Here is a 24,248-nt window from a genome sequence, read left to right on the forward strand (position 1 = left end):
TGAATCATAGCACTGGGTTAACCCAGGTGAGGCCTGGACCTGGATCGGTTTTGCGATCTCATGGCGTGGAAATGGGGTGGATGCCCCAGTGAAGACAACACGAGCAGGAGTGCACAGGGGTTAGAATGTTGACAATTTCAAACGTAAGTATTTCGCAAGTAGAGGGCTGAGAGTAACATAGAAAAGCCCTAGGGTGCTATATTTGTAGAAACGGCGGTGTACGCAAACATGAGAGTGATCCTGGACAGACAGCACCTGGACACAGAGCAGAGCAGCAAACCGGAGCAGCGACAGGGAGATAGCATCGCCAGCTGATCCGTCACACGCCCTAGCCACACCTCTTTCTCTATGGGATTGACTAACAGGCGAGTTTTGAGCCTTCACTTGTAGATGCACCCCAATCCGTGGAACACTCTTTTGAAAATGCTTATGCTTTCATGTCTTTCGCAGTGGTACAATTTTTTTTTTTTTTTTTAAGCATACCTCAAGTTTTACCCGGCGAGAAGGGAGGAGAGGCGTGATCTACTGTTTTGTCAGCAAATTGCTCCTTGGCTGAACATTTCAGGTGAAGTCATGGGGGCATTTATAGACATGCAAGAATATGCAAATTCACCTGGAAGGGAGAGTTACAGCCTGCTTACCGCTGCAGTTTCGCTGGCATGAGCGCTCGAACGTATTTGCCCAGGTCTCAGCGTTAAGTGTCTGTTTTTATGATCGCTTCAGTCGCTGTGCCTTGAAGGTGCACCATGAGCGGGCTTGGCTAACTTAAAAAAAAAAAAAAAAAACGGTTCGTTGGCTCAGAGCCTTCGTTCTAAGAATGCCTCTTGTTTTTCTGAAAGGGGAGGGATCTCTTTTGGGATATTCCTTCCCCCATCCCCAATTTCACGTAGAAGACAAAATATAGACCCTGAAGAGGAGAAACTACTGGGTTACAATATTGGACACGGTGTCGCCAGAGGGACTTAATGAAGAAATTGATATTAGGGGCCTTTCTGTGTGGACCCCTCTCTGCTTATTGATTCTTTGTTTGTACTGTAGCATGATATCTATCCCGCAGTGCAGATGGTGCTTTCAACTCATATTTCATCCTGTGTGTAAAATATGTACTTTTAAAATGATATAGGGGATACAATTCACAAGTGTGGATTGTGAATATTGTGAATATTATGGATTCTTCATGCATTGTTTTATTCAATCCAGTATAATAATGTCCCTCCAACAGGTGATCTCCCCCACCCCAGAAGATAACAGGATTCACTCTCTGAGAGACCGGCCCTGTGGACCACAGGGGGTTCATCACCACAAGATACTGAATGTTTTTATATGGGCAACTGCGCTTTTCACTTTACCTGACAAAGGCCTGGGAGAACACAACGCTGTCAACATGATTGCACAAAGGTGCTAAATGTGATCGTACAATCCAACTTGAGCTCAGGATGATATTTCTATCTGAGCAGGAAAGGCCAACGGGGTACAGGAGCATTTTTATGATATATTTGGCAGGAGAAAGAAGGAGGATGCAACAAGTAATCAACAGAGAGCAAAAGATAACCAGAGTTTGGGGGAATAATCCCTATTATTAAAATTTTAATTTACTCTGCTCACAAGGCAGCTAACAGGTTCACTAGAATACATTTTCAACCCTCGTCAATGTCAGCTGTCAGAAGGTGGGGGTTCTGTTGCTGCTGAAGTTAAGTTCTCAGGTTGTCATCTTCAACAACATATCCATTGATCAGGCACCCAAGATGGAGGAGACGGAGCTGATCCTGGTTCTCTGCGCTCGGGGGCGGAGTCATCCCCGATGGAGGGTCAAGCACAGGTGGGGAATAGGTCAGGAGGTCAGGAGGTCAGCAGATGGGTGGACCGGTAATACTGCCCCACACAGCTGGGAGAGTGCATCTGCGCAAAAAGAGTTTTAAATCACACCTGCTAATGAGGAGGCACGAGGAAGAGAGAGCCTGAGGAAGTGTGTGCGTTCGTGCATGTGTCCGTGTGTGTGCACATATGTACCTTTGTGTGTTGTGTGTGTATGCACCCTTGTGTTTGTGTGTGTGTGTGCCTTTTTGTGTGTACGTATGTGTGCATGTGCGTGTGTGTGTGAGTGTGTGTGTATGTGTGTGTTTGTGTGAGTGCATGTGCGTGCTTGTGTGTGTGTGTGCGTGTGCGTGGGTGTATGTTCGCACGCACGTGCGCTGCTTTTATTTGTCTGCGGAGCACAGAACAACACGGAAACAGTAGTAAGAAATGCAACTGGTGTACTAAAAGGCACACAGTCACTCTTTCTGTCCCTCCCACACAAACAAACATGCACGCACCCTGCACACCGTGGGCGAGGAGTGCTTGGAATAGAAGGTCATGCCTGCCAAGGGCACCCACAGACTGGTGCTTTCCCCCCCGCCCCTGCAGCAACCCCCTCTCCGTGGCTTAGTGACAGTCTGCCCCCCCCCCCCTCCACCCCACCCTCCCCAAGGCTCACAGTCAAGGTCATCTCTCTGGGGTTTTTTCTATTTCTCTTTCCGCATTTTTCCTTCCTTCGCTTCTTCATGTAAAATCCACACATTGTAGCGTGCTCAGGCAGTCTCCCGTTGGTCAGTGGTCGGCTCAGAGCAGGATTATTAAACGCGTTCACTACACCAGCTCGACGGGAAGGATTTTGATTGCATTTCACCACACAGCCAGTCAGAGCTTCCCTCTTGTCACAAAGATGACCAGATTCAAACAATGAGTGGTTTTAAATGTATTACATTTTAAAGGATCGTTGTAATGGATACTGAAGATATTGTATCAGTTATCACATTGACTTCAGTTAAACGCCCAACAGAGGGCGCTAGCAAGGATAGCCAGTGGGCCCAATCCAGAAACAAGACCAGGTCAAAACCTAGTATATGGCTGGACCGAACCGGTCGACGTCACAGACATGCACGGTGTAACTTTATCACTCACTCACTCACTCAGTCAGTCAGTCAGTCAGTCAGTCAGTCAGTCTATACTATATACTATAAGTGCTAAATGATCAAGCATTAAGTCCAGATAATATTTGCAGTGATCTCAAATGGGATACAAAAGATGGGGAAAGTTATCCCTTTGACATGCTTCTGAGCATTTTGAGTGATCTGCATGGTTTCCATGTCAACTGGTTGAAAAAAAGCCAACAGTCAAAATAAGTCAAACTCAAGTCTATCTCGAAGTTTTATAGGCTAGGCTGTTACCCAGGTTGCTAAACTCAAGTCAGGAAATAATTATGCAGCAGTACCGAGAAAAAAAAAAAATTAAATATTTATGTAATTACAGACCACTTTGGTACTGTGCCTTCAGGCCGCCTGTCCTAAAGTTAAGTCTTTTAAATGTAAATCACAAAATGTGTCTTTATTTTCTATATTTATATAATCAGACATGTGGTTTCAGAACGCACACCACCTCCCGCTACTGGAAAATGCTGTTGGGAAAAAAAGCGTTGTCATTTACTGGAATACATTACCTGTATTTCAAGCACCGCAATCATCCCAAAGGCATTCTTTAATATCAAATGCAATTATGAGATTATTGCTCACATTTAAATGCCTTCCGAGCCAGACACTCTTCCTGGACTGTCTCTTCACAAGACAGACAGATTATTTCGGCTCAACATTTTGCATGGGTCAACTATTAAATGACTGGATCGTTAGGATGGAGAATGGTCATGGAATTGTCAAATAATTTTGCATGTAGGCATGATACTTAAAAAGCACCAATGTGCTAATGAAAGCTTTCCCAGGAATGCTACTCCTTTGAGGACAAAAGCACATATTGACATTGTCAAAAGATGTAAAGTGAAGTTTTTGGTCTCACACAACCCCATTATAACGTCAGGCCCGAAATTGTGAATATTTGAACTGTTTCTACAGTTGTATCTTCCGTATAAAGTAATATATTAAGCTACATGTTACCTCCTGAAGTACAACTATGTCTTGGTAGACTTCTGTGGTGAATGCAACATGTTGTGGATAGTGAAAGTGAGGTACTAATAATACTTTAAATGAGTGATAAAAGCCAAATTAAATATTGATCAATGGAACATAACTATACAAAATTTTTTTTGATAATGTAAAGAATAGTGAGACTGTTAAACTTGTACAGTTTCCAAGCTGATTATTAATGCAATATAAACATAAACATTAGAATAAAATAGGCTGCATTCCAGGTGATCTTGATGTTGCTGGCAGTTTGTCATTAAGTTTTTAAAATCATGTGTTGCCTGCAAAATAATACTATGGTTGAAGGCTGTGGATATAATTTAAAAAATAATAGAAATACTACTGCTACTGCTACTAGGCTTACTATTACCACTACTACTACTACTACCACCACTACCACTACTACTACTACTACTACTACGATATTTGTAAAATATATGCCTTGGTGATCATTATGTTTAGCAATAACGATGACACAGTCTCACTATGGTATAATAGCATGGTTGAAGGTTGGCGTACAGGCCTCTGCTGCAGACCACCAGTGTTTAATAAGTATCAAATGCGATTCCCCTTCCGTCTCTCTCGACCAGCAAATTCATTTCAATTACAATTACCGTCCCGGGTGACTGTGATTTATGGCGTTGTTTTCGTCCCCCTGCCTCCGCCCTCTCCTATCCGTCACCTGAGGCCTCCACGGATGATCTGCACTTTATCTACCTGCCAGAGCGTAATTGCTCCACTGCGCATTCCTGCGCCCTACTCTACCTCTCTACCTCCCTCCCTCCCTCCGTCCCTCCCTCCCTCTCTACCTCCCTCCCTCCCTCCTGCCCTCTCTCGCTCACCTCGCGCCCAAAACCCAACCCAGCAGCTCTCTCCAGTTATCTCTGCTTCGAACGTCCCTGGTTCACTGCACGTCTTCATCTCTAAATGTGCTAAACTATAACATTTTTTTTTTTGGGGGGGGGGGGGTGGTGGGGTGTTGGGTGTTATTACATGGCTGACATTTGCCATATTCTCAGGCCACTCATATGGGAATAGAATAATAATAATCATCATCATCATCATAATCATGATAATAATCATAATAAGGCAACCTGCTCTAAACCCAAGGTTTGTTAAACCGGAAATGACCAATGGAATAGAGATTTTTTTTGGGGGGGGTGGGGACACACACACATAAACAGTTAATGAAAGACTATCTGCATGAGGAAAAGTTCTCTCTGTCCATGCCCTCAGGTATTTGGGTGTGAAACATCCCCCCTGCTAGCTGCCTGCTCCACTGCCGCAGCAAGCGGAGGGTGACGGCGGATGATAAGGCCAGTTGTAGCGGCGTGTCGGGTGCAGCGAACAAGCCCAGAGCGGGCAGACGCCTCCAAACATGCCCATGCCGGGACCCGTACAGAGGCCGGCACGGAGGCCTGCACGCTCACTCTGAAGGGTGGCCTGAGCAGCCGAAACGGGAGGAGGGGGGCTCTCAGGTACCCCTGGGGTCTAATGGGCCAAACCCAGGCGAACACACCAACCCATGCGCAGGCAGACCGAATGACTCACAGACAGACACACACGCCCCCCCCCCGCCCGCATACAATCCCACAATCCCTCAGCCCCTCCCTGTCTGGCTCTGCCCCCAGGTGAGTCCACAGGCGGGGACGGGAGGAGAGAGCCCAGCGAGCATAATTACACGGCGAGCGTCTCCACGGCGACGCATTAAATCCCCGCGCACGGATGCGGGCTCCTCCGGCGCGCCGCGTGTTTACGTGCGGAGGTTCCACTGCGAGGCTTGTAAACGAGGCGCGGTTTTCAGTTACGACCGGCCTGGGCCAGGAAAAAAACACAAAAAAAACAAAAAACAAAAAAAACAGGGGCTCACGACTCTGCCCAATTTGACATTTGGTAGCAATCACAAGCTGGTACAGACCATGCCTCTTTTTGGATTGTCTCAGGATTTTACTGTTGCATCTGTTTGTGTGTGTGTGTGTGTGTGTGTGTGCGTGTGTGTGTCTGTGTGTGTATGCGTGTGTGCGTGTGCGTGCATGTATGTGTGTGCGTGTGTGTGTCTGTGTGTGTATGCGTGTGTGTATTCGTGTGTGCGTGTGCGTGTATGCATGTGCATAGTGTGCATGCTTATGTGTGCGTGTGTGTGTGCATGTATGTGTGATCAGAGAGTCACAGTCTCACACACCTCTCCTGTTGCATCACTACCTTCCCGTATTTCTACGTTTTTTTTTCTTTCAGGAAAGCGTGCAGCTTCGGTCTCCAGTAAAAACAGCTCAGAGCGTCCTGATCTGGGCAGACTAAACATGTGTTTAGGCAGCGTCCTGTTTAAAAAAAACAAAAAAAAGTCTTTTGGAGGGGTGGGGTATCCTCTCACAAACGCCGGAGATAAATTCTGTCGGGGAGGGGAATCACCGTGAGCACAAGAGCGGAAGTGTGACTTTTAGAGCAAGGTGTGAAAGCGCTCTTCTTCCCACAGTCCAGAGAACAAATATTGCCATTTTCTTACCGTAGCAGATAATGTAGTTCCAGAGAGCCAGCTTATTGTATATGTTCACCCAAACGGTGAAATGGGCGGTTATGCCCTTTTCTGGGCGTGTTTGGCAGTGTCAAAAGCCAGGCGGCCACAGTGAAGGATGTGGTTTCTTGCACTTCTACACTCACACCATGTTTTCCCCTGGACCCAAGCTAAGACCTGCACATCAGCCTTTTTTGTCTTACACTGGCCCCAGCTCATATTTATAATACGTAGCACAACCAATTTTGGGACTGGGATAATATCTTGGTGTCTGATTTAACTGACAAAGAAACCTGATTGGTTCTTTGCAGTAAGCTTCACCATCATAGTTGGAATTCACCACCACATTAAAACCGGTATTAATCTGGAATGTGCCGGCACCACCTCACGAAGCTGGTTAGGAATCTGGGCAAAACACAAAGGGTTTCAGCACAGATTAAGATAATCTCAAACGCTGCCGTTTTTGTGTTTTTAGCTACACTTACTCAGCATGTATTCATTTAATATGGGCAAAAGTCACAATCAGTGGCTTAGGAAGCTAGTCAGCTAATGTTGCCTAAGCACATCGTCGATGATGACATTCCGCTATAAAACCACTGCTTCAAACTTACTTATGACACCATTTGAATTTGTAACATCGCACAACTTTAACGGAAATAACTGTCCCAGCAACACAATGAAACACGCCAAACACCCGACTGCACTTGCAGCACTGTTTTGCTTAGCCGATCGCATCTTCACACATGCTGGGTAAATACAGTCAGATGTGGCTGTCGGAAACACAGCAGATGGTGACTGAACGGAACAGTTTTTTTTCACGCTGAGGCTGAGGTTAAATCCAGAGGTTGTGGTGTGTATGTTTAAAACTACGTCCTCGTGCCATTGCCCCAGCAGTTCCCCTCCTTAACACCGCCTATGTTCTTGCTCACTGAGCTCACCTTAAACTCATTTAATGACGGCTGAACACACTCTGACATGGTCTACTGCCCTGGCGCAATACGCACTTATGGATTTTTCTGTTCTAATTCCCGAATGCTATGAACTGGTGTTAAAGCATTATAGGAAGCATTTCAATTTTACAGTTGATTAAAAAAATAACCAAAGTTAACAGCCTATAATTTATATGCAGAGGTAAACAATGCTGTGAGTAGTAAGCGTCCATTTTTTTTAGGAATCCGTCTGTAAATCTGTATGCTCTCTAATTTTTTTCTTTTACTCTTTTATGGTGTTCTCCGTTTAAAAGACAATCCTCCATTTTCAGTCTGTACAACAAATGCACACACACACACACACACACACACACACACGCACGCACACACACACACACATACACACACACAGACACACACACACACACACACGCACGCACACACAGGCCCTTGGGAACACTTTTTTAACAGCAACAGCAACAACAACAACAACAGGAATTGCGCAGAAACAAACTCCGGGACCGGCGGCAGCTCCCCGCAGTAGCCCACACTTTGCGGGGGCGTCTGCGACAGCGCCAGCGCCGGCGCGGTTCGCCCCGCGCTATATTGGGTTTTCTCCAGGAAGTTCTGCTCTCCCCCCCGAGCGCCGGTCAGATGAAAGGCGAAGCGCCTTATCGATCTGGCGGCGGGGGGGAGTCTCGCTCGCGGTAAGTGTGGCGCGGAGCTGTCGGAGAGAGAGAGAGGGAAAGGGGGAGAGGGGGAGGGAGGGAGGGAGGGAGGAGGGAGGGGGAGAGGGAGGGGGGGGATGGCGACTCGGGGGGCCTGGGAGCGTCTCGCTCGTGGTGAGTGTGGCGCGGAGCTGTCGGAGAGAGAGAAAGAGGGAAAGGGGGAGAGGGGGAGGGAGGGAGGGAGAGGGGGAGGGAGGGAGGGAGGGAGGGAGGGGGGGAGGGAGAGGCAGCTCGGGGCCTGGGATTGTCCGGGGCAGTCTGCCATCTCGGCCCCTCCTCCTCCCTCTCCCCCCTCCCTCGGTGTGCAGTCTCCTGTTGTTGATGAGAGCTGTCAGAGCCAAGCAAGGCGGCTCAGGGTCAAGGAACAGTCTGACCTTAAAGACGCAGTACCCCCCCCACCCCCACCCCCCTCCTCCTCCCCAGCACAAACATATATGTGAGGAGCACACACCGAGAGACACAAACACTGACTTAAAAACACACACTCAGAAACACTAACACACACTCACAGAGCTGACACATGCACTCGCACACACACTCTTTCACATCCACATTGTTTATGAAATTATTTTTATTATTATCAGCAGTAGTGCTGCTACTGCTTGTAGCCATATTATCTAGTAGTAGCATATATATTAGTATTATCGTCGGTAATAATAATTTTTACTTTAATGAATTTGTAGTTGAAATAACAGGGGAGAGAGGGGTATGTGTCTGCTGTAGTATCTTTCCTTTGCAGAATTCCTTGATACTAATGCATTCAGACTGCTGGGACTTTTTTTTATGGTTGAGCTCTGGTGCCCTGTTATCTGACACAGGACTGTAGAGCCCCATCCTTCTCCATTTGTATCCACTGTGTCCCCCGATCTACAACTGAACCTGTATCAGAGCTCTCCCTTGCAATAACAAAGTTATGGCCACTAAGATGAATATACATGGCATAAATTTATCAAATACAATGTTAATAATATAAACCTATAGTAGGCCTGTAACCCGATGGTTTGAAACATCTCTGTCTATCCTGGTGATATCTATCCCGGCGGATGTCCTTGTCGCTCTGAAGAAGAGTTAAAATGGAGCTTCAAACCGTTAAGGTTAAGTTGTTCCTGCCATAGTGCGCTGCTAGCTTCTGCAGTCAAAGCCCACTGCCTGTCATGGCGCACTACGGAATTCCGTACAGATTTTGTGACAGAACTGGAGCCTTTGTGGAGGAGTGGCGTCGTTGCGCTTTTCGGTTCAGCGACGGTGCAGTGGCGTGACTGGTCCCTCGGCTCGATTCCCTGAGGGCGGCACGCTGGCCTGTCTCCTTCCGACGCGGCGAGAAGCCAGCGCTGGCAGACACCGGCCCCGGCGTTCAGCCAAGAGGAGCGTGAGTCCTCCAGGCGACGCACGAGAGTGACAGCGCGGGGGAACGGCAAAGCTCCGCCATGTAGGCTAATCTTTCTAAGCGATTTTTTTTTTCGCTTTCCAGCGAAGTCGTTATAAAGGGCTGTGCACGCGCTGCCCTTGCCTTGTCAGTTCAGTAGAACTGATGCTTACCCTTCATCAAATCATGAAAAAATAGAAATTAACAAAAAGAAAAAAGAACAGTAGCCTAAGCTACAATACTTGTTATTTAATCAAATCAAGTCCAGTGAATATTTTTTGCCGAACTGCTGTTCGGCCATCGTGTAGTTTAAAAAATTAATTAGACCATGCATATTTATCGTGGATAAAAGTGATTTATTTTTCAAAAAATCGGTATGTTAATATTGCAGCCAGAAGGAGAAAAATAGACAGGAAAATGGAAAAACAGGAAAATAGCAAATAGGTAGAGGGATAACTTTTCTATTGTTTTCTTTCTGTCCCTTTCTTTCCACCCCGTCGACCCCCCCCTCGCCCCAGCATACCACCGTGCGCGAGTGCGGAGGCGTCTGCGGGGCGTGACCGGCCCGCTGAGCTGCTGCGCCCCAGGGGACGGAGCGGCCGGGGCGGCTCGCTAATTGAAACGTGTCGGCGGCTCATTGACGTCTCGGCTCCGGTTTCAGGGCAATTTCAAACCGCAAAGCTGATTGCTGGTTTCACATCACACAGAAAAAAATCAATAGGAGCCGGGAGATCAGGGATTTATTCTTTCCACACAGATTTTAACCCTTTCTGGAACGAGCGTTTGTTCGTGTGGTGAGGAGGGAGAGAAAACATATTCTTTCACCTTTAGATTTGAACGTGCACATGGCCTACTACTAAATTGTGAATACAAATCTCTGCAGAAATAAAGAAAACTAAATATCGCTTAAAATTAAAATTGTTAATGCTCTATACCGTGTGTGTCATGTGCTTCAGCTACATAATTAGGTAAGAATCTACAGTATTGAGAAAACCTCACATTAATTAGCTCCTAATTTATCGCAGTAGGGATACTGGTTACAGTCCATAGTTTGGACCATTGTTATCCTAGCCCTGCTTAAAAACCACGTACTACATGTACCATGCGTCGTTCACAACCCATACATACACCTACCTTCTATAGGCTACCTTCTAACAGAACTTCTCAGTGTGTTTTTGGAACGGTCATCAGCAAAATGTAAGCTATAGCGTTAGCATAATCGCCTATACTTTATGGCAGCAATTTTTGTATCTTCTCTGTTTTTCCACTGAGTGCAAGAAGTCTGGATAAAAATTACAATAAATATAGCATATCACTAGGAAATAGGCTTGTCCAGAAAATATGTTCTCAAAGCATTATCTGTAGCCATTCATGTTACAGTTATATCAGTTAATTTGTATATTTATTCCATTCATAAATAAGCTGGCACTGTGAAAACTGACAGGACCCTGTAAGAAAAACTACTGAGTGTGGCAGAGATGACTTAGACAATGGTATGTGATCTCCCAAAGATGAAGGGATTTCTTTGGCAGGGTAAACCCCATTTTATTAGCTATTCCTCTGGTCAGTTATGTGCCTATTAGCTGCCTGTGATGTCTCTCCGGCTGGACAGTCGCCCGACTGCAGCTGTGGGAATATTTGATAAAATAAAATAAATAAATAAAAAAAAAAAACTGAAATGAAATGACCCCTAAAATCAAGATGCTGTCCGTCAGGTTTCCTTTAAACTGTTCAAGGCTATTTACCTCTGAACTGACTTAATGTGCACTGTCATTGAACACGCCCACATACGGACGCTGTCCAAAAAGTAAAAACCAAATTTCATATCGAATTGTGTGCAGTTTCCACAGCGCGGCTGCAGCGGAATGAGAGAAGAGGCCGGCGGGCCAATGTGAATGGCGGCGCAAATTATAAAAATTGCCATGGAAACCAAGCCAAACAAATCTTTCCACAGAGATTTTTTTTAAGTACCTTAAGACGCTTGCTTGCCTTGCAAATGTTGGTTTTTGGTCAGACCAGTGCGCATTTTGGGCAAAACTGCTCTAATGCAGTGGCTTCTCCCGGAGAATTCAATCCACCTGTTTCCATTTAAGTTTTCAGCAGCGTTGGGGCCTCCAGTGTGGCCCACTGGCTTCAGCTTGAGATGAAACTTCAAATGGAAATCCTGCAGAAACCGTTAGAACAGCAGAAGGAGCAACGGTAAAAACCAACGCACCATGTCCAGCTTTTTACCGCCCCTGAGAACCAGTGAGAATCATGGTGATTGGGTGACTGAATTTCTGCATAAGAAATGGAAGAACTGACCTGACTGTCATATATCGTGAATGCAGATCATGCAAATATGGTCTGTTATATTCTGCATGTTTGTTTATTTTGTTATATCACAGGAATATTACAATTGTGGAGGGGGTAAAGCAGTCTACTGGCAATCTTCTGGTTCCAGGTTATTTTATTTTATTCACCCTCAGGTGTTAACTGATTATCCAGGACTATTGTTTGTAAACGTTTTGGAATCACCAGTTGTTCCAGATATTAATCAGCCACTGGTTGAAAGGCATCCCTCAAACCCATGGACTGCAGGACCAGGAGCGGGTTCACCCGATTCAGGGACTATATGGGTTTCCATAATGAAGACCTCGCCATGGGCCACTTGATGAATGTTAGATCAGCCGATGATGTGATGCTCATTTAAAAAATATATTTTGTGAACATTGTAGTGAATGAGAGAACAGTGTCCACTTTGCTTCCTTTACATGCTGAGCAAGGCCTGTCAGGAAGTAAGGTGTAAAAGCTTTATGTGGAGCCCCCTTGTGTCCACTGAAGGTCTTATGGTAGATCATGGGGGTGACTTGGGTGTCTGAGAAAACCAGTGGTAGGCTCGCCCAACAACCTAGAGCCACCCATTTATCCGTGCACCAATAAACTTTGAACAACCAGGTAGTTCCAAATACTCCTTAACGTAATTCTGGTCAATGAAGTGAGCAAAATGAAGGGGAGGGGTGTATGTAGGCTTTGAGGTGTTTGGGGACTACATAGGGGGTGGGACTGGGAGGTGGAGGGGACAAGTGTTGGATATCTTGTTCGATCCGCAGGCGCTGACCGCTACAGAGGCAGCTCTAAAACGAGTATCCTCTCGCCCCGGCTGGCGGCTCCTCCAAACGGAGAGATAAGTCCGCAGCGGAACGGCCGTTGCTGGGGATCCGAGCCAGCAGCCTGACCCCACAGATCCGCCAAGCGCAGCGAAGGGCGCCGGCAGGACAGCATAAACCCAATGAAGCTCTGCTAGTCTAATGTTTCGGCGCCCGACCGCTGTCGCACAAGCATAGTAATATAGAGCAGGCTGAAGCGGCGTCATTAGATATTCCTATCTGACTTCTTTTTAAGTCGTCGTCACGGGCAAAAATCTTGCTAACGGCTTTAAGAAGCGCAAAGACGAGTCTTTGAAGCATTACGCGAATACGGAAAACTTTCCATTCTGCGTTGCGCATGAAATTAACTTCAACGCATGATATCAATACAACTTCAGTTTAAAAAAAAAAAGAGATATTTACGGTTGCGACTGTGAAATAGAAATATATTATATGTCTAACAAAAGTATTTTATAAATATTTAATTAATTGTTGAAAATATTGGTTAGGCTAGCCAATAACAATAAAGAATTATTTCAGTTATATCGCAAGTTCGTTGTGTTATTTATATTACATGACTTGTATTTCTGTAGCTGTAAACAAAGTTCCCAGTTTAATAAAAAGGTATGGTTACCTTTTCATACTTCAACTTCCATAGTTTCCTGTGCAATTACGTATACACTAAAAAGGAAACAATTATTATATCACGAAATAGTTAATTACTCCCGCCGTGTCTCCGCAAGCGACTGGATGTAATGGTGGGGGTGGGGGGCGGACGGGGGGGGGGGAGAGAATGAGACACGGAGGGAGACGTTGCTTTTTCCAGTGTGGGTATATTTTGTAGCTCATGTCTGAAAGGCTGGCTCCAAGCTCTTGGGGTGGGCTCCCGCTCTCTGATGGTTTTCCAGCGAGTATTTGTCAGGTCAGACTGTGCACCGCCCGGCGGTCTCCGCTCCTCTCCCCGGGTTATTTATTACCTCTCTCCCCCGGCGGCAGCGCTGCGGCTCCGGGGCCGTTGCCAACAACGGCGCGGAGGCGGGGGCTCCAGCAGGGGGGTTCTCTACAGACGACGAAGAACAGCCACGAGAAGATTTTTGTTTGATCCTAGTATATTTATGAAGTGCGTCAGTTTTACTTAAACATTTATAAAACTTGTTATGCTTCGGTAAAAATTCAGGGTCTAATAAAATAACAGAACACAGAGCAAAACCTTTGACAGGTGATATTACCGCCTTCTCTAGGACACTGAAAAACAATGTAGCCATCTTATAGTACCTTCTGCCTGCCTATCTGTGCAGCTCTGTCTGTACAACAGTGAAAAGAGAAACCTTCTATGAGGAAGGCTGTAAGGAAGCTGGACGTGTGCTCCTCTCGTTGTGGGAATGGAGCGATGAAGACGAGAAACTGAAGAAACCCGCAAAGCCACTTCTGACGAGCGCCCTCTGACCTTTACACGGAGACCGAGCGAGCCGTCGGCGGGTCAGAGTTCTGGGGAACCTCCCAGGGCACAGGATCTGCCGGATTCCCCCGAGGGTGGAAGGCATGAATCACCGGGGCCTGCCGTGGTGCTGGTGAGGGGGGAGTGGGAGGGAGGGAGGCACAGAGGTGTTCCCCTGGGGGGGGCGTGGGGGCGGTGGGGGGCATCCCGTCTCTCTCTGCTTGTTTCAGGGTGTGCGACGGCGCCTTGCGCTCACCCCTCTTTCCGCCGCACGCCGAAGCGGCCCTGTGGTGAGGCTCCGGGCGTCAGCTTTTCGTCTCTGACGTCATCGCGCCGAGCCGCCGGTGAAATGCCATCGGTCGCGCGGGCGCCCGATCGGCGGACCCGGCGCGGGTGGAAGAGTCGTGTGCACAGTCTGACCTCTTCACATCGAGCTTACTCAGACCTTTACTTTCAGTACCGCCTGCTCGACACCACAACACCACACGATCACCCTCGCCATCGCCATCACCTTCGCCATCACCATACGCGTCTCAGTGTGAGAAGGAGCCAGGGAAATACTGAATGATAACATTAAAGAGAATGTTTTTCAGCTATGAAAGCAAGCGTACGCGAGAATTAAAATGAGTGTCAGATGGCTGTAGACAAGTGTACGAATGATGTGCTTCCAGCACATTTGGCCTGAAAGGACCCCGTCTGCAACAAATAACGTTACCAATCTTTTGACAAATCTTTGTTTGCATAATTTGTCTTTAATATTTTAAGATTATGACTCTTCAGGTTGAACGATGTCCCCTCCTTCTTCTGTTAGTAGAACGGGTGGACATAAATGGAAATTAGCCAAAGGTAAATTCCGTACACACATTGACTACGCGGAAAGTAGTCAATGCGTGGAATGGCCTACTAGGTCATGTAGTAGAGGCAGAAACTCTGGGGATTTTCAAGACTAGGCTTGATACGGTGTTAGATACTATCTAGTCTGTAGGTAATCAGAGAATTGTTTGGCCAAGTGGCCTGTTCTCGTCATTATGTTATGTTATGTTATGTTTGTTACATAGAGGAAATATTCAAGCCTTTATTCATTTTTGGTTTGCTGGAATCAAATGTCATTAATGTGCTTGATGACAGGAAAATCAGTTTGAATTTGATAGTGACCTTTCTGCCTGACCCTTCACATTGCCTAAAATTGAATGACGGTTTTATGGCCAACAAATCTACTATTTATACCATACACTACTGATACAGAGCTATGTTTACCGTACCTTCTACCCTCATGGTCCACCAGTGGCAGTACCTGCTTTAACCACTGTACATTTGAAATGAAAACAAAAGCAATTTTGAGAGAATGAGTATAATTAACACTGGACATTTTACTGTGTGGTATTAATTTAGGCTGTGATATGTTGATCCTAGTGCATAGCGACTTAACTGTACTGAGAAACACAACAGCATTTAAGTTATGACTCTCAGTCTACTCTTGCTCTTTTCACTTGATACAGTTAGTCTTATCCTGGTTCACACTCTGCTCCTGCTAATTCGCTCTAGCCCTACCTTTAGCAGTCTTCTCTGTCAGTCACCCTGCTTCGATGCAGAGGCTCATGGGAAATTTGGGCTGATTTATAGCCCTCAAAGTCACATGGCACACAGTCCGTCAGAATGGGTATTCCATGTGTTCCTGTAGCACACTCCTCTGTGTGTGGGTGTGTGTGTGTATGTGTGTGTGTGACTGTCTGTGTGTGTGTGTGTGTGTGTGTATGTGTGTGTGTGTTCTAAGACTTGGTCATAGGGGCTTCTCTCTGGTTAGTGGAGGCCTCTTTGATTTTGGATGGAGGGTGGCTGAGCATATTTTCACCGCCCTTTCCTCTTTTCCACCCTTACCTCTTCACACCAAAGCTAAAAATCCCTGGCTGTACTGTTCAGGGAGAGATCCGACTTGGCAGCCTTGTTCTTCTGAGGTCTGGAAGATTATTCAATTCCTTAACGGTTCCTCTAAATCTCGGGCCATGAATATAAAACAGAGCGTATCTCAGCATCAACCATGATTGCCAGATTTCAGTTATTCAAATTTATTTCCCCCTCTAATCTATATCATAATGATATCTGCATTTAATTAGATTTTAATCTAAACATTTCTGGCATTGGGCCTAAAACTGCCATTATTTCGTGGAAAGGTTCCTTTTTAAAGACAGGAATATAGTGGGTTTGCTTTTTTTTGTTAGATGTACCCTCAATTACAATTTCAGTGGCTGACATAATATAACCTGAGGTTGTGAAATTTACTTGAAACCCTTTAGTGCAATGCCTATTCTGCTTTCTTTATGTACATATGTGCTCTCCCTCTCCCAGTATATGTAGGCCTTCTGTATGTGTCTTGTTAAAGAAACTGTTCCTCAGCAAAAGGATTCTGTTTCTCAGCCGCCCGAAATAATGTGTTTTCTCTCATTATCTTGTTACATACCCATCGGCGACTGATCCCACTGGTCAATGGATGCCGTTGGGTTGAGTGGTGAAGGACTGCAGCCCACGGAGACAGACTGATGCTTGAGAGTGACGGAAGGCCAACAGAGAGATTGGAGACCGGGAAGATTGACCGATAGAAGAAGGGTAGACGAGGTGAAATTTAAGAAGCCAGAATGGAAATAACTGAACAATGAGCGGGCACGTTTACAGTTGGTGAATCCGCTCCAGAACGTGAACAGAAACGTGGCTCTGGAGTTAGGCCCCTGCGTTTGAACAAGGTGCCAATTCCACTGGCTGCTCGGCCAGCACCCTGTCCAGTGAACAAGGACTGCTTCTGCTGCCGAAAATTTTTTTGATCAGGCGGACATAGTTTTTTTTTTTTTTTTTTTTTTTTTCACCAGCCTCTGAATCCAGGGCTTTATTATTTATCTGTCCGTGGAGGAAACATAAAATATTTATGTGTCTCCACTCTTTAATGTGCTACACGTCTTAAGTTTCTGATCATTAAGAATGCCTAATGTGCACTATGGAGCCATGTCTCCCACAATGATGATAGTGTCCGAGACCTTTCACTGCCAGGGAAAGTCAAACGTACCAATCTGATATCTGAGCAGGAGCTGCGCGGAATTTTAAAGCAGAAATTATTATTTTTTAACATCTAGAATTCACCTTTCACTCCTCACGTATGTAAACATACAATAATTATGTGGCAGAAGAGTGATGGAGGCAGCCGAATCGACTAAGAGGAGCTGTAATATTGTATTTGGACAAAATTTTCCATTGTCCATCTTTTTATTCTCTAAAATAATGAGAAAATATTAAAATGTTAACGCAAAACAAAAACAGCGAAACGAAATACAAGGATATCGCTTTTTAGTTTGTACTGCAGCAATTACGTCCGTCGCGACCCCCCTTTACCATTCCGCGCTTGAAAAGCTTGTGCTGTTTAAATGGGCCAAGCGGCGGAGAGTGCAAATCTTGTTTGGTCGGGGTCTCTGAACTAAAGCGTGACTTTAGAGAGATATATAGGGTTAAAGAACGCCTCAAAACATCCCACTCGTTCCAGATATCTCTTGTAGATTAATACAGAAAATACGGAACGCAGAGGCGGCTAGTTGGTTTGCACCTCTGCCGTGGTGGAGTATATTAACTTTTTTAAATGTGTCGTGTCTCTATGTGACAATGAAAGCGGTGTCCTTCAGACACCTTGATAGCAAAATATCAGAATAGTTGTTTATGTTGTTTTAATAAACATTTAGGGTACAATAAAATTATACATTTAGCCTGTAAACATTGGTTCATTATATGCTATAAAGCAAAAAACGAAGGAAACCGAAAGGTGTAATTTTGAAAATAAAATAAAATAAAACTCCATCCCAGAGGCAGATCGATATAGGATCAATACGCATTTTTACAGACATAATGTCTACGGCTGCTGAGATCTCGCCAAGATGTCAGGTATTAGTTGAGAGAGTCAGATTAGTTTTAGTGGGCAGGAGAGCGGCGAAACCCGTCATGCGAGCGAGCTGTGAGCCTAGCGGAGAGCGAGGCTACAGAGAGCTGTGAACTGAATGGAAATCTGTTGGTGAACTTAGACGCACTGTTGTCAGAGAGCGACACGGGACTCCTGCGTAAAACAAAGTAGCCCCGACTGGGAGTCGGGAGCCGACGAACTCCGTAAAGAGGACACACAAGTTGATTCGAGCGAGAAGCTGATCACTTGTAAACCGGCGCTGCGCTTTTAGTAACATGCCCGCTATCAAAAAGGAGAGACTGGATGGGGACGATATGGCATTGGCTGCCTTCAACCAGCCCGAATACCTGGCCCCTTTAAATGCCACCTCTATCCCCGTGGTGACCCCTCATCCGCCGCCGTACGATCAAATTTTCGCCCATCATCGCGCTTACTTGGGACTACACGACACCGCGCTACATCACCAACACCTTCACCACTACCCCGAAGACTTAATGCTGGAGAGATTCTCTTCCATTCCCGACTTTCAGCCTTTTTTTGACAACGGGGAGCCCTGCATCGAGGTGGAATGCGGGGAGAACAAGGCTTTGCTGTACATTAACAAGCTTTGCCAGGGCAGCAAGGGACCCTCCATCAAATATCGGGGCGAGTGGCTCACCCCGAACGAGTTTCAGTTTGTCAGTGGAAGGGAAACTGCCAAAGACTGGAAACGTAGTATAAGGCACAAAGGTAAGATATTTTTCATTGTAATATACGCAAGCCTAGAGATAACAAACCCAACGCTTTCCAAACATATGTAGCCTGCCTAATATAATTGCGAGGTGTTTTGTTATATTGAACTTGTTTCATCTGAGCGGGAGCCGTTTTGGAATTAAAGGGTTACACGGCGGCAGAGCAACTACAGTGCGTAGTTTAGCACCGAAAGCAGACAAAAAAAGAGGAGAAAAGCGAAGACACTTGGCTGTATCTTTTGCAGCCATACACGACACAGACAAACTGTGGACGGTGCTTTTGGAATGCCGCGCTTGGGATAAGGTGAAATTTCAGGGTATATCAGGATATTGCGACTGGACATAATGCTTTTCTCTTGCGAGGACATAGTGATGCTGAACCTCATTACGACCGCTGGATCCAAACCTTTAAGCAACTGAAATAATATTAGGCACAATAACGGAGACGTCGTGATTAACCATAAAATATATTGCTTTACTTGATGACATTGCCAGCTGATATATCTTGGTTTGGTGATTTTATGTTATTATTTATTACGGTTTGGAAAAAAGACGTTGTCACTGAAATATGGCAACCATTTATGACTACCAAACTTTGCAAAATGAAAAAATATATATTTTGGCTAAATCCACTTAAGTTCACTTAAGACCACATTTTTACGTGAAACCGGGCAATGGGTCCAGTCACCTAAACAATTACTCGCGTTTACATGTTTTTTTCCCCTTTTATAGTCACAGGGATTGGATGGGAGCTTGGTATTTTGTTGAGCATGTTTTGTGTAGGCTACAGACTTGGTAGGTTTGGTTAAATTCACGAGCCAACTCTTGCGTCAGTGTGTACGCGTCCGGAGAGCTCTGTGTTTTCCCCTCTAGTTAAACTGAACTGACTGGAAAAGGTTGGGTAGTTACTGAAAGTGTATGGAGTGTGTGTGTGTGGGGGGGAGTAGATGGACATATTGCCCCATGTCTAAAACAGTTTATGCATGCACTTGTTTGTGTATTTAAAAAAAATGGTTACCACACTTTTTTCAGAGGATTATTGTTCATTAAGGATTGATGATGACCATCTTGGTGACCCTATATGACTACTATACGTGGAGTGAATGCTATCTCAAAATACTGGGAAATGAATCAAATTCTTAATTAAAATATCGAACAGTGACAGGAAAGTCTGAAAATTGGTTCCTCCATGGACCAAACAACTCAATATATAGAAGCCTTCTGCCTCATACAATATCCTGCAGTAGCTTTCATACAAATATTGAATGCCTGAAGTGAAGGCATACATGACATCACATGACAGCCAGTAGACATGACCCCTAAACGACAAGTACAACCAAAACAACAACCTCGACAAAACAACAAAAATCACCGAGTATATATCGGATTTTTCAACTCATGCTACAGGCTACTTTCTTCCAGTCTCATTTGTGTTGTCTTTTTCTCTCTCTCTTCCTCTTCAGGGAAAAGTCTGAAGACCCTTATGTCCAAAGGAATTTTACAGGTACATCCTCCAATCTGTGATTGCCCTGGGTGTCGAATTTCGTCTCCAGTGGTAAGAGTACAGTTCAGATGAGTGTTTTAGTGCATCTTTCTTCCTTATGGTCCATTATGATTTTCTTATTTCACAACTGGGCAGAACATTGTTGGAGAGTTGATTAAAAAAACAACTCATAAATGTGTGAATGTTTTGCCTTGCATGCATACGGCTTGGGTTTTGACAATGAAGAGAACAGGAACCGACTAACAGTCACTTTTGTGTGTCCTTAAAACAGAATCTGTTGAGCTTTGGTTTGGTGAAATGTGGACTAGCTGATCTTGTCTTGTTGAGAGTGACGAGGGGCTTTTCTTAATGTAAAAAATAGGCCTGCATATTAATGTTACTTAAAATATGAAGTAGCTTTCTTACATTTCAATTTTGTATAAATACGGGCTGCATATATATATATTCTTTTCTTTCTTTTACTGACAAGTTAACCTGCATGCACCAAAACAAAAATGCATTATTGCACACTCTTCACAAACGCCACTGAGGTCATTTCTTTAGCTGATTTTACACGGCTTTCTTCTGTTCTCGCAGCGTAGGAATTATTGGTGTGCCCCAAAAAATATGGCTGCTATCTAGGTGTGTGTTCTTTCTTTCGCTAATTGCACGTTTTCATCGGTCCTGATGGAGGGCGAGAGCTGTATTTATTTTAATCATTGTGGGGGCAGGCCTGGACTGTGACAGTTTCGAACCCCTGCGTTGGGGGTGGGGGGGGGGGGGTTTGCGGAGCGGAGGTTGAACTGAGCAGATATTTGTGTGTTCAAGCGCAGGGTGGGGGGTTGAAAAAAGGAAGTAGCATGTTCTGTTTTGGAGGAAGCACGCAAACTGGGCTCCAGGCAGCCAGAAAAGACCAGTGCGTGCATCGCCACGGTCACGGGCAGCTGCCATGGTAACAGTGCCCCAAGTCGGGTGACAATCGCTGAATGAAAGCTATGCCACCATGGTTGTGCCCAAAGCCAATTTGTTGTTCGAATGGGTGACTCATTGCTCCTTCCTGTAACGGTTAACAGAAAGTAATTTGGTATTGCGCGCTTGCTTTTAATTTGGCGGGCGCTTTTAACCGAGGCCGTTTAGAAGTGCACATGGCCTCCGCTCGTCTCTTTTTCACTGTGCTCCTACGCTGACTGGGGCCGCCGGGGATTGAACGATGCGTTCGGCCCGCGTAGCGCCCTCACCGCTAAGTTCTAAGTTTCGGTCGCTGGAGCCTTCCAACGGGACTTTTCCTGAATGTGAGCGGACGGCACAGGTGTGCCTCCCAGTGCAAGGCCCCCCCCCCCCCCCCGCGGATATGTGTGAGGTGCCGCGGGGAGGCGCCGGCGCGGGGGGGGTCACATGGTCCGGAGAGACCGCTCGCACAGGTGCGCCTCCTCATCTGATGGGAGCCTCGCCAGTCGCCGCTTCCACTGGTTAATCTGGGAGGAAGGCTGTAAGCAGCTTACCAAGCTGCTGAGCACTGCTCCTGGCGATTAGCGCATATGTGCGGCACGCAACTCAAAGGCGGTTTAGATAAGCCGTGGGTGGGGGTGGGGGTGGGGTGGCGGGGTAGGGGGTTGCCGTGGGGGGAAGGTGGGGGGGGTGGGGTGTGTGCGGGAGAGATACAAACAAACTGATAACATTACATTTATATGGGGGCCAATCAAGATAAGGGGATGGTGGGGGGGTGGGGTGATTTAAAAGCATAGGGCCGCATGGCGGAGGTGACGAGCTCGAATACAAGGGGGAAATGAAGCCAGGTGCCATGGGAAGGCTTCGCTAAGTAGACAAATTTTCGAAGGTGCTGCTGGCTGTCGACGTAACCTACTTAGAGCGATAAGCTGAGCGAGAGGCAAACGGAAAAGATGGAGGAGATTCGGGCCGTCTCGTCCCTGGCGTTGATAGGAGGCCCGCGCTGGGGAGCCACACCGCTGCGGTGCGCGAAGATCCGGCACGCGCGTCGGTCACGCAGCCAACTGACACCGAGCAGTTTGGCCCTGTCTTTATTTTCCCTGCTCTGAGAGTCAAACAGAAACTTTTTAAAGTGAAAAATTTAAGACATCACAGGATCGCTTCAAAGCTCAGTGGCCTCCCCTCATCACCGCCTATAGATGACCTGCGGTTTCCGTCGGAAAGGATTGAACGTGTCCTGCTCCTCAGCATCAGAGCGCGTGGCCCAAATCCGTACGCGTAGCGGTGTGTTGTTCGCAGTCCGACACTCTGCTACACACAGCACTTTCCCAGATCGTTCGGTGTAACTTTATGTTCGATTCGTGGGGACCGTGAAATCTCCACCCACCAAAGTCTGGAAAGATATTTTCTATGACGTAAAAAGTGGTGTCGTTATAAAACCTATTGGGGAGTTGTGGGGAGGCTTAAGTTATTCGGGGTCTTATTGTTATGGAATTTGATGGCTCTTGAATCCTTGTCATTCATCTCGTTTGAAGGCCTGTCGTGCTGCTTGTTTGAGTCTCTTGATGCTGGCTGCTGTTTTTGGTTAGCTCACAAACGCAAGGTGACATGGTTTGAATGCTCCAAAACATACTTAGTTTCATTTAGCTGAAGTATTATGGTTTCTCTCTCTCACTCTCTCTCTCTTTCTCTCTCTCCCTCTGTCTTTTCATCTTTCATTTTCTTCTTTTACTTTTCTCTCCTTTTCCCCTCATCCCATACCTCCTCTTTGTGGCCACCTCTCCTCTCCTCTCTCTCTCTCTCTCTCTCTCAAACACACACAAACACACACACACACAGTTTCTTTCTCTAGCCCCCCCCCCTTCCCAGCCCACGGCTGGTTTCCTGTGAGGTGTGGAGGAGGAGGAGGGGAGGCAGTCAGCTTGTCTCGACGGTCTTGGCGTCACCCTTCTCCTCCCCCTCGGGGCACACCAACACCGCTGCACTTTGAGCGGCAACAAGATGACACACACCAGTAAAAGCCATAATAACACACGCACACACACACACACACACAGACACAAGCACACACACACACACGCAGACACTCACACACACGCACACACACACACACATGCACACACATGCGCACACACACACGCAGACATTCACACACACGCACACACACACGCGCACACACACAGACACGAGCACACACACACGCACAGACACATATGCGCACACACAAACACACACGCACACACACACGCAGACACTCACACGCACACACATGCGCACACTCACACACGCACACACACAGACACACAGACACAAGCACACACACACACACAGACACACACACACACGCAGACACTCACACACACGCACACATGTGTACACACACACGCAGACATTCACACACACGCACACACACATGCAGACACTCACACACACACACGCACAGACACATATGCGCACACACAAACACACACGCACACGCACACACACAGACACGAGCACACACACACGCACAAACACATATGCGCACACACAAACACACACGCACACGCACACACACACACGCAGACACTCACACACACACACATGCGCACACACACACGCAGACACTCACACACGCACACACACGCGCACACACACAGACACACGTACACAGCAAGGCAGTGCCACTATTAAAGACCCATAAACATACATATAATTTGAACGCAATAAACTCACAGATGCAAGAGTTTCTAACTGATACAGCAGCAGCTACACAAATACGCACAACACATGCCCTTGCACCTGACAAACTGAACACGCAAAAGCGAAAAACAAAACAAAAAAACAAACACGCAAACAAACTGACTCAAGCAGGCTCTCAAATGTCACACAGAATTGTCACAAGTTTTCTGTTCTTAAGCTTCCAGCCGTTTACCTTCATATATCAGCGAACCGATTGTCTGTATATGTCGTTGGTTTGAATTGATTTTAACGAATTTTGCTAAATTTTGCACTGCCTTTAAAAATAGTATTTTTAGTCAGGTAACATAAGAACATATTGCGTATTGCTTTCAGTTTTCTTTCACCATGTCTATCTTTATTTCTTCCATGATTCAGGG

General features: G+C 46.1%; 1 protein-coding gene across 5 annotated transcripts in view; it reads left to right on the forward strand.

The window, feature by feature from the left end:
• The first annotated feature begins 17,480 nt into the window (after positions 1 to 17,480).
• samd11 (sterile alpha motif domain containing 11) overlaps positions 17,481 to 24,248 on the forward strand; it is a 72,247-nt gene continuing 65,479 nt past the window's right edge. The window contains exons 1-2 of one of the 5 annotated variants that reach the window (XM_035389179.1): positions 17,481 to 18,717; positions 20,183 to 20,274. In XM_035389179.1, the coding sequence (XP_035245070.1) occupies positions 18,264 to 18,717; positions 20,183 to 20,274 (546 nt within the window). In that variant the 5' untranslated portion in view covers positions 17,481 to 18,263. Of the gene's footprint in view, positions 18,718 to 18,900; positions 19,024 to 20,182; positions 20,275 to 24,248 lie in introns of those variants that run through there. The other 4 variants (XM_035389180.1, XM_035389181.1, XM_035389183.1 and 1 more) reach the window with 4 other exon arrangements.

This window comes from Anguilla anguilla, chromosome 13, assembly GCF_013347855.1.
Source record: "Anguilla anguilla isolate fAngAng1 chromosome 13, fAngAng1.pri, whole genome shotgun sequence".
Lineage (NCBI taxonomy): Eukaryota > Metazoa > Chordata > Actinopteri > Anguilliformes > Anguillidae > Anguilla > Anguilla anguilla.